The sequence below is a fragment of the Vombatus ursinus genome, unplaced genomic scaffold (assembly GCF_900497805.2).
Source record: "Vombatus ursinus unplaced genomic scaffold, bare-nosed wombat genome assembly UNPS02009918.1, whole genome shotgun sequence".
NCBI lineage: Eukaryota > Metazoa > Chordata > Mammalia > Diprotodontia > Vombatidae > Vombatus > Vombatus ursinus.
The window spans coordinates 6,535,548-6,547,057 of record NW_020949696.1 but is presented as its reverse complement, the minus strand read 5'-3'; the positions used below and the strand labels follow the sequence as shown (position 1 = coordinate 6,547,057).

Genomic DNA, 11,510 nt, shown 5'->3' with positions numbered 1-11,510 from the left:
TTTTTAGAAAATCACTGGCAGCTGAGTGGAGGATGGATTGGAATGGAGAGAAATGAAGGTGGGGGTCAATTAGCCTATTGCCATAGTCCAAGTGAGAGATGATTAGGGCCTTAATCATGGTGGCAGTGAGTAGAGACAAAGCTGATTCTTCCAGGCTGCAGAAAAGCAACCCTAGGGGAGGACTGTGGACCCAATCAGCATTGTCTCCTGACCTCTTTTAGCTCCATTCAGCAGTACTTGAATAGGAGGGAAGGAGGCAGTTTGTGGAGAGGGGATGGTAATACAAGGAGTTTGGCAAGGGTTGATAGGAGTAGGCCAAGGGAACAAGGGATTTAAGAACAGAGGACATTGTAAAGTTGTGCCTTTTCACCAAGCTATCAAAATAGGAAAGGGAGGAGAATGTAGCCAGTGTAGGGGTGATGGGCTGGGAAAAAACTGAAAGGGCTTGTAGGTCATCACGAGGATGAAGAACTGCATTAGGGAGTCACAAGGCATAGGGAGGGATGAAGTGATAAAAAAAAATCCTATAAAGGAATTTCTAGGCAGCCAGGTGGTATAGTGGATAGAATACCAGGCCTGGAGTCAGAAGACTCATTTTCCTGAGTTCAAATCCTGACTCAGACACTTATTAGTTGTGTGACCCTGGGTGGGTAAGTCATTTCACCCTGTTTACCTCAGTTTCCTTATCTGTAATATGAGCTAGAGAAGGAGATGGCAAACCAGTCTAGTATCTTTGCCAAGAAAACCCCAAATAGAGTCATCAAAACGACTGAACAACCACAAAAGGAATTTCAGAGATAATGAACATGGAAGTGCATCAGTCATTGGTAAAGGCAGGATCAAGGGTGTGTAGGTGACACAGCAGTGGTGTAGTTCACATTTCCACCATATTGCTTTCAGTCTGGCCATCAGGTCTCTTCTCCCTCCTCCCCCTTTCCCCAACTGGAGCTTTGGACACTACCCTCTGAGCTGACGTCCTCCATCACCACTCCATGCCCATTGCCCTTCCCCCACCCCTTTCCAGTGCTCCTCTGTGTTATCTTCCTCTATTCTTCATCTTGAGGACAGGAACTGCCTGCTTGTATTTGCAAGTCCAGCCCCTATCACAATGGCCCATGCATTGTGGGAGCTTAATACTTTTACTTGTCTAAATCGTGGAACTGGGAAATGGGGCATTTGGGGGCACGTCAAGTATGAGGGCAGGACTTGGGGTGGAAAGACTTCAAGCTAGGAATTTAAGAGGAAGTAGGGAAATATCCTGGGGACACTGGGGATCTGTCACAGGAACTGGATGAAGTGATAAGTTTTCCTCAATTTCCCCACCTATACAAGGGGGATAATGACCCCTCCTCTGCAGCTCCTGGTTTCAGTGAGGCTCCAAAGAGAACGGGTCTGAAATGGTGGGAAGGGAATATGCATTTTTAGGGCGCCTACTACGTGCCAGGCACTGTGCTGAGGGCACTTTGCAAATATTCTCATTTGATCCTCACAGCTCTGGGAGGCAGGTGCTGTTATTATCCCCCTTTTACAGCTGAGGAAACTGAAGCAAATAGACATGCCCATCTAAGGCCTATTTTGAACTCAAGTCTTCCTGACTGAAGGCTCAGCGCTGGCTACCAGCTACCTCAAGAAACAGATTTAATCCATAATAATATGTTGTCCTTTAAGGTTTGGAGGTGGGAGGAGAACAGCGCGAGAAAGCAGGAAATGGGGGCGGGGCCGCGGGGCCACGGGCGCTCCGCAAACGGCCGCCCGGAAGGCGGGGCCAAACCGGCTAATAGGGAATCGGACGGCACTACGACCCCCAGAGCCCCGCCTCCTGCGCAGTCATTGGTTCCCACCGCCCCCGTCCTCCGGTGAATGACAGAGGCGTTCGAGGGCGGGGCATCGCCGCTGCCGCTAATCCCCCCGCCATGGGGCCGCGTCTGCTGCTGCTCGCACTCTTGTGCAGGGCAGGAGTCTGGGCCGTTGAGACGTCGATGTCACCGTCTGTGATGAACGGGAGCAGTCTGGTCGTGTCTGCGGCCCCTCACAACGAAACCAGAATAGTCCTGCCGGGCTCTGGGCCAGGACAGATGCTGAAGCGCTCCTTTTACGTGCTTACTGGCTTCTGTGGACTGGTTGCGCTCTATTTCCTCATCCGGGCCTTCAGGTGAGTCATACCCACATGACCTCGTGGGCCTATCCTGGTTCGGCTCGGGGGTCATGTGACAGAGACCCTCCGTCCTTAGTTTCGGAAGTAGCCGGGAGATTGCCTGTGTGGGTTGGCAGGGAGGAGGCTTCCTAGTCACGTGCTGCGCGTCACGTGAGGCGAACCTCGTTGGAGTCACGTGGGGTTTGGAGCTGATGCGGGTCCCTGGGCCTCTCTTAACCGCATCCTCCAGGTATAAAGCTTCTTGGAGGGGAAGACTTAAACGTGGTTTATCCTTCTTACCTCCTGTCATCCTAAAGTGGGGATGATAATGCCAGGCCTACCTCACCCGGCCGGTGGTGAGAAGCATTTCCATTCTAATCGCAATAGTGGCCGACATTTAAGTAATGTTTTCCTTTTAAAGCACTTTGCATCATTTCGTCTGTCTGTTTTCCCATCCAGAAAATGATGAGCCGGACGAGATGATCTCCACGGTCCCTTTCAGTTCCATATCCAGGATCCACGATCCACTTAACACCTTCCAAAAAAATAAAACTACAAATAAGCATATATTAAGCACCCGCAGTGTGCAGACCGCAACTTCTGTTTGGCAAGGCATTGGGAAGAAAATAAGCATTCAGTAGCGTCTACTATGTGGCAGGCATTGTACTGAGTACTTTGAACAAATATTTAGCCCTCACGACAACCATTCGAAGTAGGGACTGTTGTTATCCTCATTTTACAGTGGAGGAAACTGAGGCAAACAGAGGTTAAGTGACTTGACCAGGGTCACACAACTGCTAAATGCTTGAGCACAGATTTTGTACTCCGTTCTTCCTGACTCCAGGCCCAGGCTCTACCCAGTGAGCTTGCTACCTTCTTCTGGCTAGGTATACAAAAGTAGTTCCTGCCCTCAAAGGAGTATTCTGGGAAATATTCTGAATGACTCATTCAGCAAGCATCATCAAATGCCTACTATGTGGTAGAAATAACAGCATTCATTGATTATAAATGATTATAATTATAATCTGATTATAAATTATAAGTTATTATAATTTTAGATTATAAATTATAATCATAATTGGATTAGGAATTACAATTTTATTATAATTATGATTATAGATATCAGGCATCTGATTATAACTTTTAATTATAAGTTATCTGATTATAAATATCTGATTAGAAATATCAGGCATCAAACATGCAGATATATGTTTTCCAAAATATATTTGGGGAGGCAGCTAGGTTGCCCAGTGAATAGAGCACTGGCCCTGGATTCAGGAGGATCTGAGTTCAAATCTTGGCCTCAGACACATAACACTTACTAGCTGTGTGACCTGGGGCAAGTTACTTAACCCCATTGCCTAGACAAAAACAAACCAAAAATACCAAAATATAGTTGGGACAGTGATGCTGGAGAGCTAGTTTGGAGTCTAGGTTTTGTTTTTTAAGTTCCAATTTCCCTCCCTTCTCCCCCACCCATCACACACACACCCAAAATCAGTTATAAATACATATAGTCACGCAAAATAAATTTCCATAATAGCCATGTTTTCAAGAAAAGCAAGAAAAGAAAAAATATGATTCAGTCTGCATTCTGAGTCCATTAGTTATCTATTTGGAGATAGAGAGTATGTTTCATCATAAGTCCTTTGGAATTGTGTTGGGCAGAAGTTGATTTCTTTCGAAGTTGATTATCTTTACAGTATCTCTTTTATTGTGTAGACTGTTCTCTGGTTCTTCCCACTTCACTCTGCATCAGTTCATCCAAGTCTTCCCATGTTTTTTCTGAAACTATCTTCTTGATCATTTCTTACAGCATAATAATATTTGATCACATTCATATACCATGACTTGTTCAGCCATTCCCTGATTAATGGATGGGCATTCCCTCAGTTGTCAATTCTTTGTCACCAATTAATTGTTAATCTATGCTTCAAAGACCATTTATTGAATGTAAGTTTTATTGCATTGTGGTCAGAAAAAATGCATTTAATATTTCTGCTTTTCTGTGTTGGTAAGCTTTTTCTGCAATGATACACTATCAGTTTTTGTGAAGGTGTTTTGCCCAATGAAAAATAGGTATATTCCCTTCTATTCCCCTTCATTATTCTCCAGATCTTTATTATATCTAGTTTTTCTAAAATTCTATTAATGTCTTTAACTTATTTCTTGTTGAATTTATGGTTAGCTTTATCTTGGTCTGAGGGAGGTAAATTAAGGTTTCCCCACTATTAGAGTTTTACTGCCTATTTCCTTGAGAAGCTTACAGTCTAGCCAGGGAAATTGTGTGTGTGTGTGTGTGTGTGTGTGTGTGTGTGTGTGTGTGTGTTGTACGTACAGAGATAGGTGTGTGTAGACATAGATAGGAATATAGATATGTACCAGATATATAGGGACATATATAGGGATTTAGAGAATGTGTACAAAAGAAATATAAAGTACTTGGGTGGGGGGGCTGGGGACAAGAGACACTCAAAACTGGGGGGATGAGGAAGATTTCAAGTCAAAGGTGGCCCTTGACCTGAGCCTCAAAGGAAGATAAACATTATAGGTAAGGAAAAAGTGTATATGTTTTATGCCTCCTCACATTTATCCATGTTGCTTTCCTTGATAGAATGGAAGTGCCTTGGGAGTAAGGACTGTTTAATTTTTGTCTTTGTTATGCCCATTTCCCAGCACAATGCCTGTATAATAGAGTAGGGTCTGCACCTGGGGACTTCTAGGTGAGAAAACTCCCCCTACCAGTGCAGGTTGCCACTTTATCTGCAGCCTATAGTCCTAAAGAGCGGGCTGAGCTGGCCGAGTCTTTAATGGCTTGTCCGGGATCATGCAGCCAGTGTAGGTCAGAACTGGTCTTTGAATCTAGGTCTTCCTGATTGAATCAGGCACTGTCGAGTTGAACATAGACTGTTATAAAGGGAATGGTCCTTCGAATATAGAGCTGGAAGAGGTCTCAGAATAGTGATGTTTGTCCTCCGTTTTACAGAGGCCCAGAGAGGGGATATCATTCGTCTGAAATCACACAGCTAGTTGGTGGCAAAGACAGACTTAAAATCGAGGCCTTCTGAGCCCCAGTCTAGGGCTCTTTCCCATATGCCGTGCTGTGATTTAACGAAGACATTTCTTTTGCTTTTTTCCTTGTGGGACTTGGATGTGGAATGGCCAAAGGCATGGGAGAGAAGTGGGGAGCCTGGGGGAGTGTGGGGGAGGTAGCATTGGAAGGGGTAGGTAGGTAAGGACCACTGGGGGAGATCTTGGAGGTTGGTAAGGAGAAGCAGGGAAGGTCCTTTAATGTAGGGCTTCAGCTGCAGAGACATTTGTAAAGCTTAATCCAAGCCTCAGGGCAGCTAGATGGCACAGTGGATGGAGCACCAGACTTGGAGTCAGGAAGACACATCTTCCTGAGTTCAAATCCAGCCTTTGGATTTGAACTAGGTGTGGGCAAGTCACTTCACCCTATTTGCCTCAGTTTCCTCATCTGTACAGTGAGCTGGAGAGAGGAAATGGCAAATGACTCCAGTATCTTTGCCAAGAAAACCCCGAATGGGGTCATGGAGAGTCAGAGACGACGGAACATTGATCTAAGTGATGTATGTTGTGGGTCTGATACTTGCTCAGCTGTGTGCTATGGAAGATACAGGAAAGGTGTTGTGCACACAGGCCCTCGTGCCTGAGTCTGAATAGAGACATGAGGTGGATGTGCTCCTTTTTCTCCTTCGTTGGATGCTGTCGCCTCTTCTGCTCCAGCTGATAGTCCTCAAGCCTGTCTTCCCTCTCGGAGACATCACCTCTGTGCAGCTGACTCTTCCATCCTTCCATCTCCCAAGCTCCGGAGCCTTACGTTTCCAGCTGCCAGTTGCTGGCCTTTTCACCTGGGTGATTCTCTCAGCCTCCTTTTCTCCCAGTTTGCTTATCTCTGTTAATAGGCCCTCTGACTCTTCCGCCTCCCATGTCTCTTGTATCCCCAAGGGGGTTGCCCAGTCCTGAAAGCTCTTCCCTCAGAAGAGCTCTCCTGCTTGACCTTTTCTCTCCATCCTCCCTCGCCACCACCTTAGGCCAGGTGTGGGCTCTTTCCCCTGGGATTTCTGCCCGTCTTTGGTCTGGCCTCTTGGATCCTTCAGGCTCTTCTCCTGAGCACTTGGAACTTGGTTGGAATCCGTAAGTGTCAGGATGCTGGGGATGGTTGTGGAGGTGGGAGGCCTGGGTTCTAGGGGGCAGCTCGGTGACTCATTGAAGAGAGTGCTGTAAGACTTGTGGTCAAATGCAGTCTCAGATACTTACTAGATTTGTGACATTCCCCTCCCCCAAGTCACTTCACTTCTGCCTGCCTCAGTTTCTTCACCTGTAAAATGGGGATAATAATAGCATTGACCTCCTCATTTGTTGTATCAAATGAGATGATATTTGTAAAGTGCTCAGCACAGTGCCTTGCACATAGTAGACTCTTTTTTTTGGGGGGGGGGTGAGGCAATGGGGTGAGGTGACTTGCCCAGGGTCACACAGCTAGTAAGTGTCGAGTGTCTGAGACCAGATTTGAACTCAGGTCTTCCTGAATCCAGGGCTGGTGCTCTATCCCCTTCGCCATCTAGCTGTGCCCATAGTAGACTCTTAATAAATGCTTTTCCCCTTTTCTTTGGGAGTTCTAGTTGTGGCCCTACTGGAAACTTGCTTAGTTCAGTAGGAATGGCACTGGCTTTGGAGCCTGAGGACCTGAGTTCCAATTCTCATGCTGTTGATTATCTGTGTGACCTGGAACAGATCACCTCTCTGGGCCTCAGTTGCGTCATCTGTAAAATGGGTGGGTTGGACCAGACAGCCTCTAAGGTCCCCTCCTGGTCAAACTGCGGTCCCAGGAGTTTGGCCAAGGTGATTCCCCTTTGGGGGCTTTCTCTTTGAAAAGAGAGGGTGGAATGTGGTAAAAGGGGCTCCCTTTCAGCTCTAGAATTCTGCCTCTGGGGTTCTCTTTGTGGTGGTTTTGTGGGGGAGTGGTTGTTCCCTGTCTGAATTATGAATTCTTTGAGGCTCTGCTTCTCTGTCCCCCGGAGGCCTGACACATCATGGAGAGTTGGGGCAGGTGGCGCCCATTCCTTTGTCTCCAGCCTGCATGTCTCCCCTCTGCGCTTACTTGCTGGACAGAGTGGTTCCCTCCTGCTTCCTTTGCCAACCCCAGTGCCATCTATAATGATAAATTCTCTTTCCATCTTCACTTGGAATTTGTGCCCATCTCTAAAGCTCAGCTCAAAGCTGCTTCCTTCAGGAAGCTTTTCCAGATCTTCCCTTTCCTCCAAAATAAGGTTAGGTTTTCGGGAGGCTGGGAGATTGGGGCCAGGCCCAGCACTTAGCTCCCCTTTGTAGCGCCCTCAGGGCCTCGAACGAGGCTTGCTACCCTGCCTCTTGTTCCTCTCTGTTGAACTGATTTGAATCCCTGGTTCTCTTTGGGGCTACAACCTTCAGAAGGTAGTCTGAATTTGCTGGGAAATAAACCTATTCTAAATGGTTCTTAGGAGGCAGCTAGGTGGCTCAGTAGATAGAGCACTGGGGCTGGAGTTAGGAAGACCTGCGTTCAAATCTGGCCTCACATACTTACTAGCTGTGTGACCCTGGGCAAATCACTTAACCAACTCTGTTTGCCTCAGTTTCCTCATCTGTAAAATGGGCTGGCGAAGGACATGGCAAACCGCTCCAGTATCTTTGCCAAGAAAACCCCAAATGGGGTCACGGAGAATTGGACACAGCTGAAATAACTACAGTAGTTCTTACCCTTCATGAGGGGAAGTAGCACCTCCTGGCCCGGCCTGGCTTCCCCTGCTCCCTCTAGGTCACAGCTCATCTCTTCTTTTCTTGGAAGCCTTTGCCATTCCAGTGCCTTCTCTCAGTTAATTATTTCCTAATTTCTTGTGTGTGGCTTGTTTTGTTCATCTTGTCTCTGCTTAAACTGTTAGCTCCTTGGGAGCAGGGACTCCCTTTTGTCACTTTTTGTATCCCCAAGCACCTGACTGAGGGGCCTCTGCCTGTCCTCGGCCCCAGAGAGGGGCTGTCTCTGAAACACCTCTCTTGGGAGATTAGGCTCCTAACTGGGCCTCCTTTCTCTAGGCCTCTCCCCAGCTCCTCCATCTGCCTTCCACTGCCCAAGTTCTCTTGCTGGCACACTGTCCTGATAACCTCCTTCTGGCATTGTGAAGTAATAATCCGTTATATTTGGCATTCAAAGCCCTCCAGCCTTAGCGGGAGGCCCAGCCCATTTGTCCAGCCTTATAATCTTCCCTTTCATGTGATCTACCCTCCAGGCCTTAGAGCACTGGGGGGGCCTGAGTTCTTATGGGGGGGCTTCCCTTTCCTTCTCATCCTCTCCCTCCCCACAACCTCTGCCTGTTGAAGTCTTTCCCTCCCTTCAAGGCCCGACTCAGGGACTGTCTCCCATGTAAAAGAATCTTCCCTGTCCCCTTCCTGCACTCTGCTGCTGAAAGCTGCCTTCGTCAAATTTCTCATAGCACTGGGTGGGCCCTGCCTTTGCCCCTGTCACATTCTCCCTGGGATTCTGTCGTTTCATCTTTGTGTTTTCCATGCTGAACCCATAATAGGTGCCTCATATGTGTTTGTTGAAGTGAACTGAAGAGGTTGAGAATGATGTTTATTATCTGTCAGTGAAGGTTTGGGATTTATCCTAACGCAGGGCCCTGCATGTAGTAGGTCCTCAGGAAAGATTTGTGGAATTGAAATGAATTGTATTTTAAACTGTTTTCAGAATAAAGAAACCGCAGCGGAGGAAGTATGGTCTGCTCTCAAATACAGATGACCACATGGAGATGGCTTCAGTGGAGAGTGACGAAGAGACGGTCTTTGAGACGAGGAACTTGAGATGGTAGAGTTTCTGGAATTTTTTTTCTCCCCTGAGGTTTTAGGGATCAAGACTGGAGAGGTGGTTAGAATTAGGCAAGGACTGAAACCCTTATTCTGTGCTATGGCTCCTCTATCTCCGTGGGGCCCCTTCCTCTGCCGTTCAGGATTATGAGTGCTTTAAAGAATCACGGGCTCTGAGCCCTGGCGGAGGCGTCAGGCCCAGGTACATAGCTCTAGAACTGGCAGATGCTTCATAGCACTGAGGATCTAGAGTTGATAGTGCTCTCAGAGGGTTGAGAAGCATAGTCTAGAACTGACAGGGTCCTCTGAGACCACCTAGCTCAGTCCTCTTCTTTACAGATAAGGAAACTGAGGGCAGCTAGGTGTCAAAGTAGATAGAGCTCTGGCCTTGGAGTCAGGAGGACCTGAGTTCAAATCCGGCCTCAGACGCTTGAAACTTACTAGCTATGTGACCCTGGGCAAGTCACTTAACCACAATTGACTCACCAAAAAAAAAAAAAATAGATAAGGAAACTAAGTCTGCCCAGAGAACTTAGGTGGCTTGCTAGTAAATTGGTCCAGCCTGCCAGCTGGTCCAGGCAGGCTTCCCTGAGGTGGTCACTCCACCTTTGCCTGGGAGGCCGCGTGTTGTAGTAGAGAGTGTGCTGACTGAATTTGTTCATGCTCCTTACTACCTGGGAGATCTTGGGAAAGTCACATAGCTTCTCTGGGCCCCGTAAGTCTCCCCCTCATCCCTCTTCCTAGTGACAGATGCTTGAAGATGGCATCTAGCACTCCACCTCCCCCCCCAGTCATCTCCTGGGTAAACAGCTTGGCTCCCTGAGATGCTTCATCAGCACCCTTAGGTCTGATCTACAGTCATGGCTCTTGGGCATGGTCCAGGCCTACCTGTCACTGGGGCTGGGTTTAGAGCTGGAAGGGGCTTAGCGATCGATCTTCTGGTCCTGCCCCCTTATTGTACGGGTGAGGAGAGGGCAGGGCCTTGCTGAAGGGCCCCCCAGGCAGGTAAGCTGCAGAAGCAGGATATGAAGCCTTGTTCTCTGACTCGACTCTCCCTGGTATGCTTCCCGGAGCCTGCCGGGCTAGAGGGTACGGGGGTGGGGGTGGAGAATTGGTGCTTCTTGAGCTCGGAAGTTGTCCAGGCAGTGCAGGAGCCAGGCAGCGAGGGAGGGCTGGTGGAAAGATCTCTGGATCTGGAGATGGGAAATGTGCATTCTTCTACTCACTCGCTGTGTTTACTCACTGTGTGGCCGTGGCCGAGTGTCTTGTCCTCGGGTCTCAGTTTCATCATCTGTGAAATAAGAGAGTGGGAGTTGAGTCCTTTCCGCCTCTGAATCCTGTGAGCTTGGGGGCACTTTTGGTGAGGAGACTGTGAAGGTGAGGCAGCAGGAAGCCTCTTGTGGGATTCCTGTCCTGGCAGGTACCAGGCTCAGGGTGTGACCAGCCCAGAGCTTGCCGGGTGAGTGAGTCATGTGAGGGAGCTGAGGAGGAGGTGAATCTGGCTGTCCGCTCCCACGCCTCCAGACTCACCTGTTCCTAAACCCTCCTACAGCGACTTGTGGCTATTATGAAAAGTGCCCCCCCCCCCCAAAAAAAAGCCCATCACAGAGAGACTGTCCAAGGATTCCCTGCCCATTTCTTTAGGTCACCAAGTAATGCCCATACTTTGGTGTTAGATTGTAAGCTCCTTGAGGGCAGGGACCATCTTTTGCCTCTTTTTATATCCCTAGCCCTTAGCACAGTACCTGGCGCGTAGTAGGTCATAAATGTTTATTGATTGATTATTGATTGATTCTGTTTTCCAGATGAAGAGCTGGAGTCCCCAGTGGTAGCAGCACGGCACAATCCAGAAAGGGGGAAGAGGGACCCCAGGCACAGAATGTCAAGAAAATCCGGGGTTTATTTTTTTAATGGTTCTATACAATACAGTGTTTCTAAGGGGGGAGGGAATGTTGGGAAATGTTTTTGCACTTGGGATATGTTGGGAAATGCAGGAAAGGAGGAGTAGGGGACAGATGTGGTATTCCAGATCATAGCTTTTACTTTGCCAGATGTGGGCTTCTGCAGGGGAAGCTCAGTGTCTTTACCTTCCCGTCTCTCAGGTTTTAAGAGCTTGCCTGGATCCCCTGCCCCTCTCCTGATGCTGCTCCTGTTCCTGTGCTAACATTCCCAACTTGGATTGGGGTTGAAAACCCTGCGGAGACACCTGGGTTCTATCTCGAATGTTGGAACATGAACGGTGCTGCCTGGAGGAAGGGGAAAGTATGGGATTAGGTCCCAGCAGGTTCACTTCTCCCCATCCAACAGCAGCTTGGGAGATGTAGTGGGGGATGGAGAGAGGAGTGGTCTCTGTCTTCCCGCTACAAGTCATTGACTAGACCAAGCAGAACCTGGCATCGGGGGCTGTCTCCCCTCTCCACACTTGACAAAATGGCTTCTAGGTCTCTGAGCTGCCAGAAACCAAAGCCAGCACGTCTCTCAGAGACAGGCTGTGGCCCGGCTCTGGGATCTCCCC

At 48.3% G+C, this 11,510-nt stretch overlaps 1 protein-coding gene across 1 annotated transcript; it reads left to right on the top strand.

The window, feature by feature from the left end:
• The first annotated feature begins 1,874 nt into the window (after nt 1-1,874).
• On the top strand, nt 1,875-10,741 carry CUNH19orf24 (chromosome unknown C19orf24 homolog). Its single transcript, XM_027853036.1, is given in 4 exon segments — nt 1,875-2,152; nt 8,880-8,996; nt 9,787-9,835; nt 9,837-10,741. Coding segments are annotated over 4 exon segments (474 nt in total). The 5' UTR covers nt 1,875-1,913; the 3' UTR covers nt 9,906-10,741.
• The last annotated feature ends 769 nt before the right edge of the window (nt 10,742-11,510 follow it).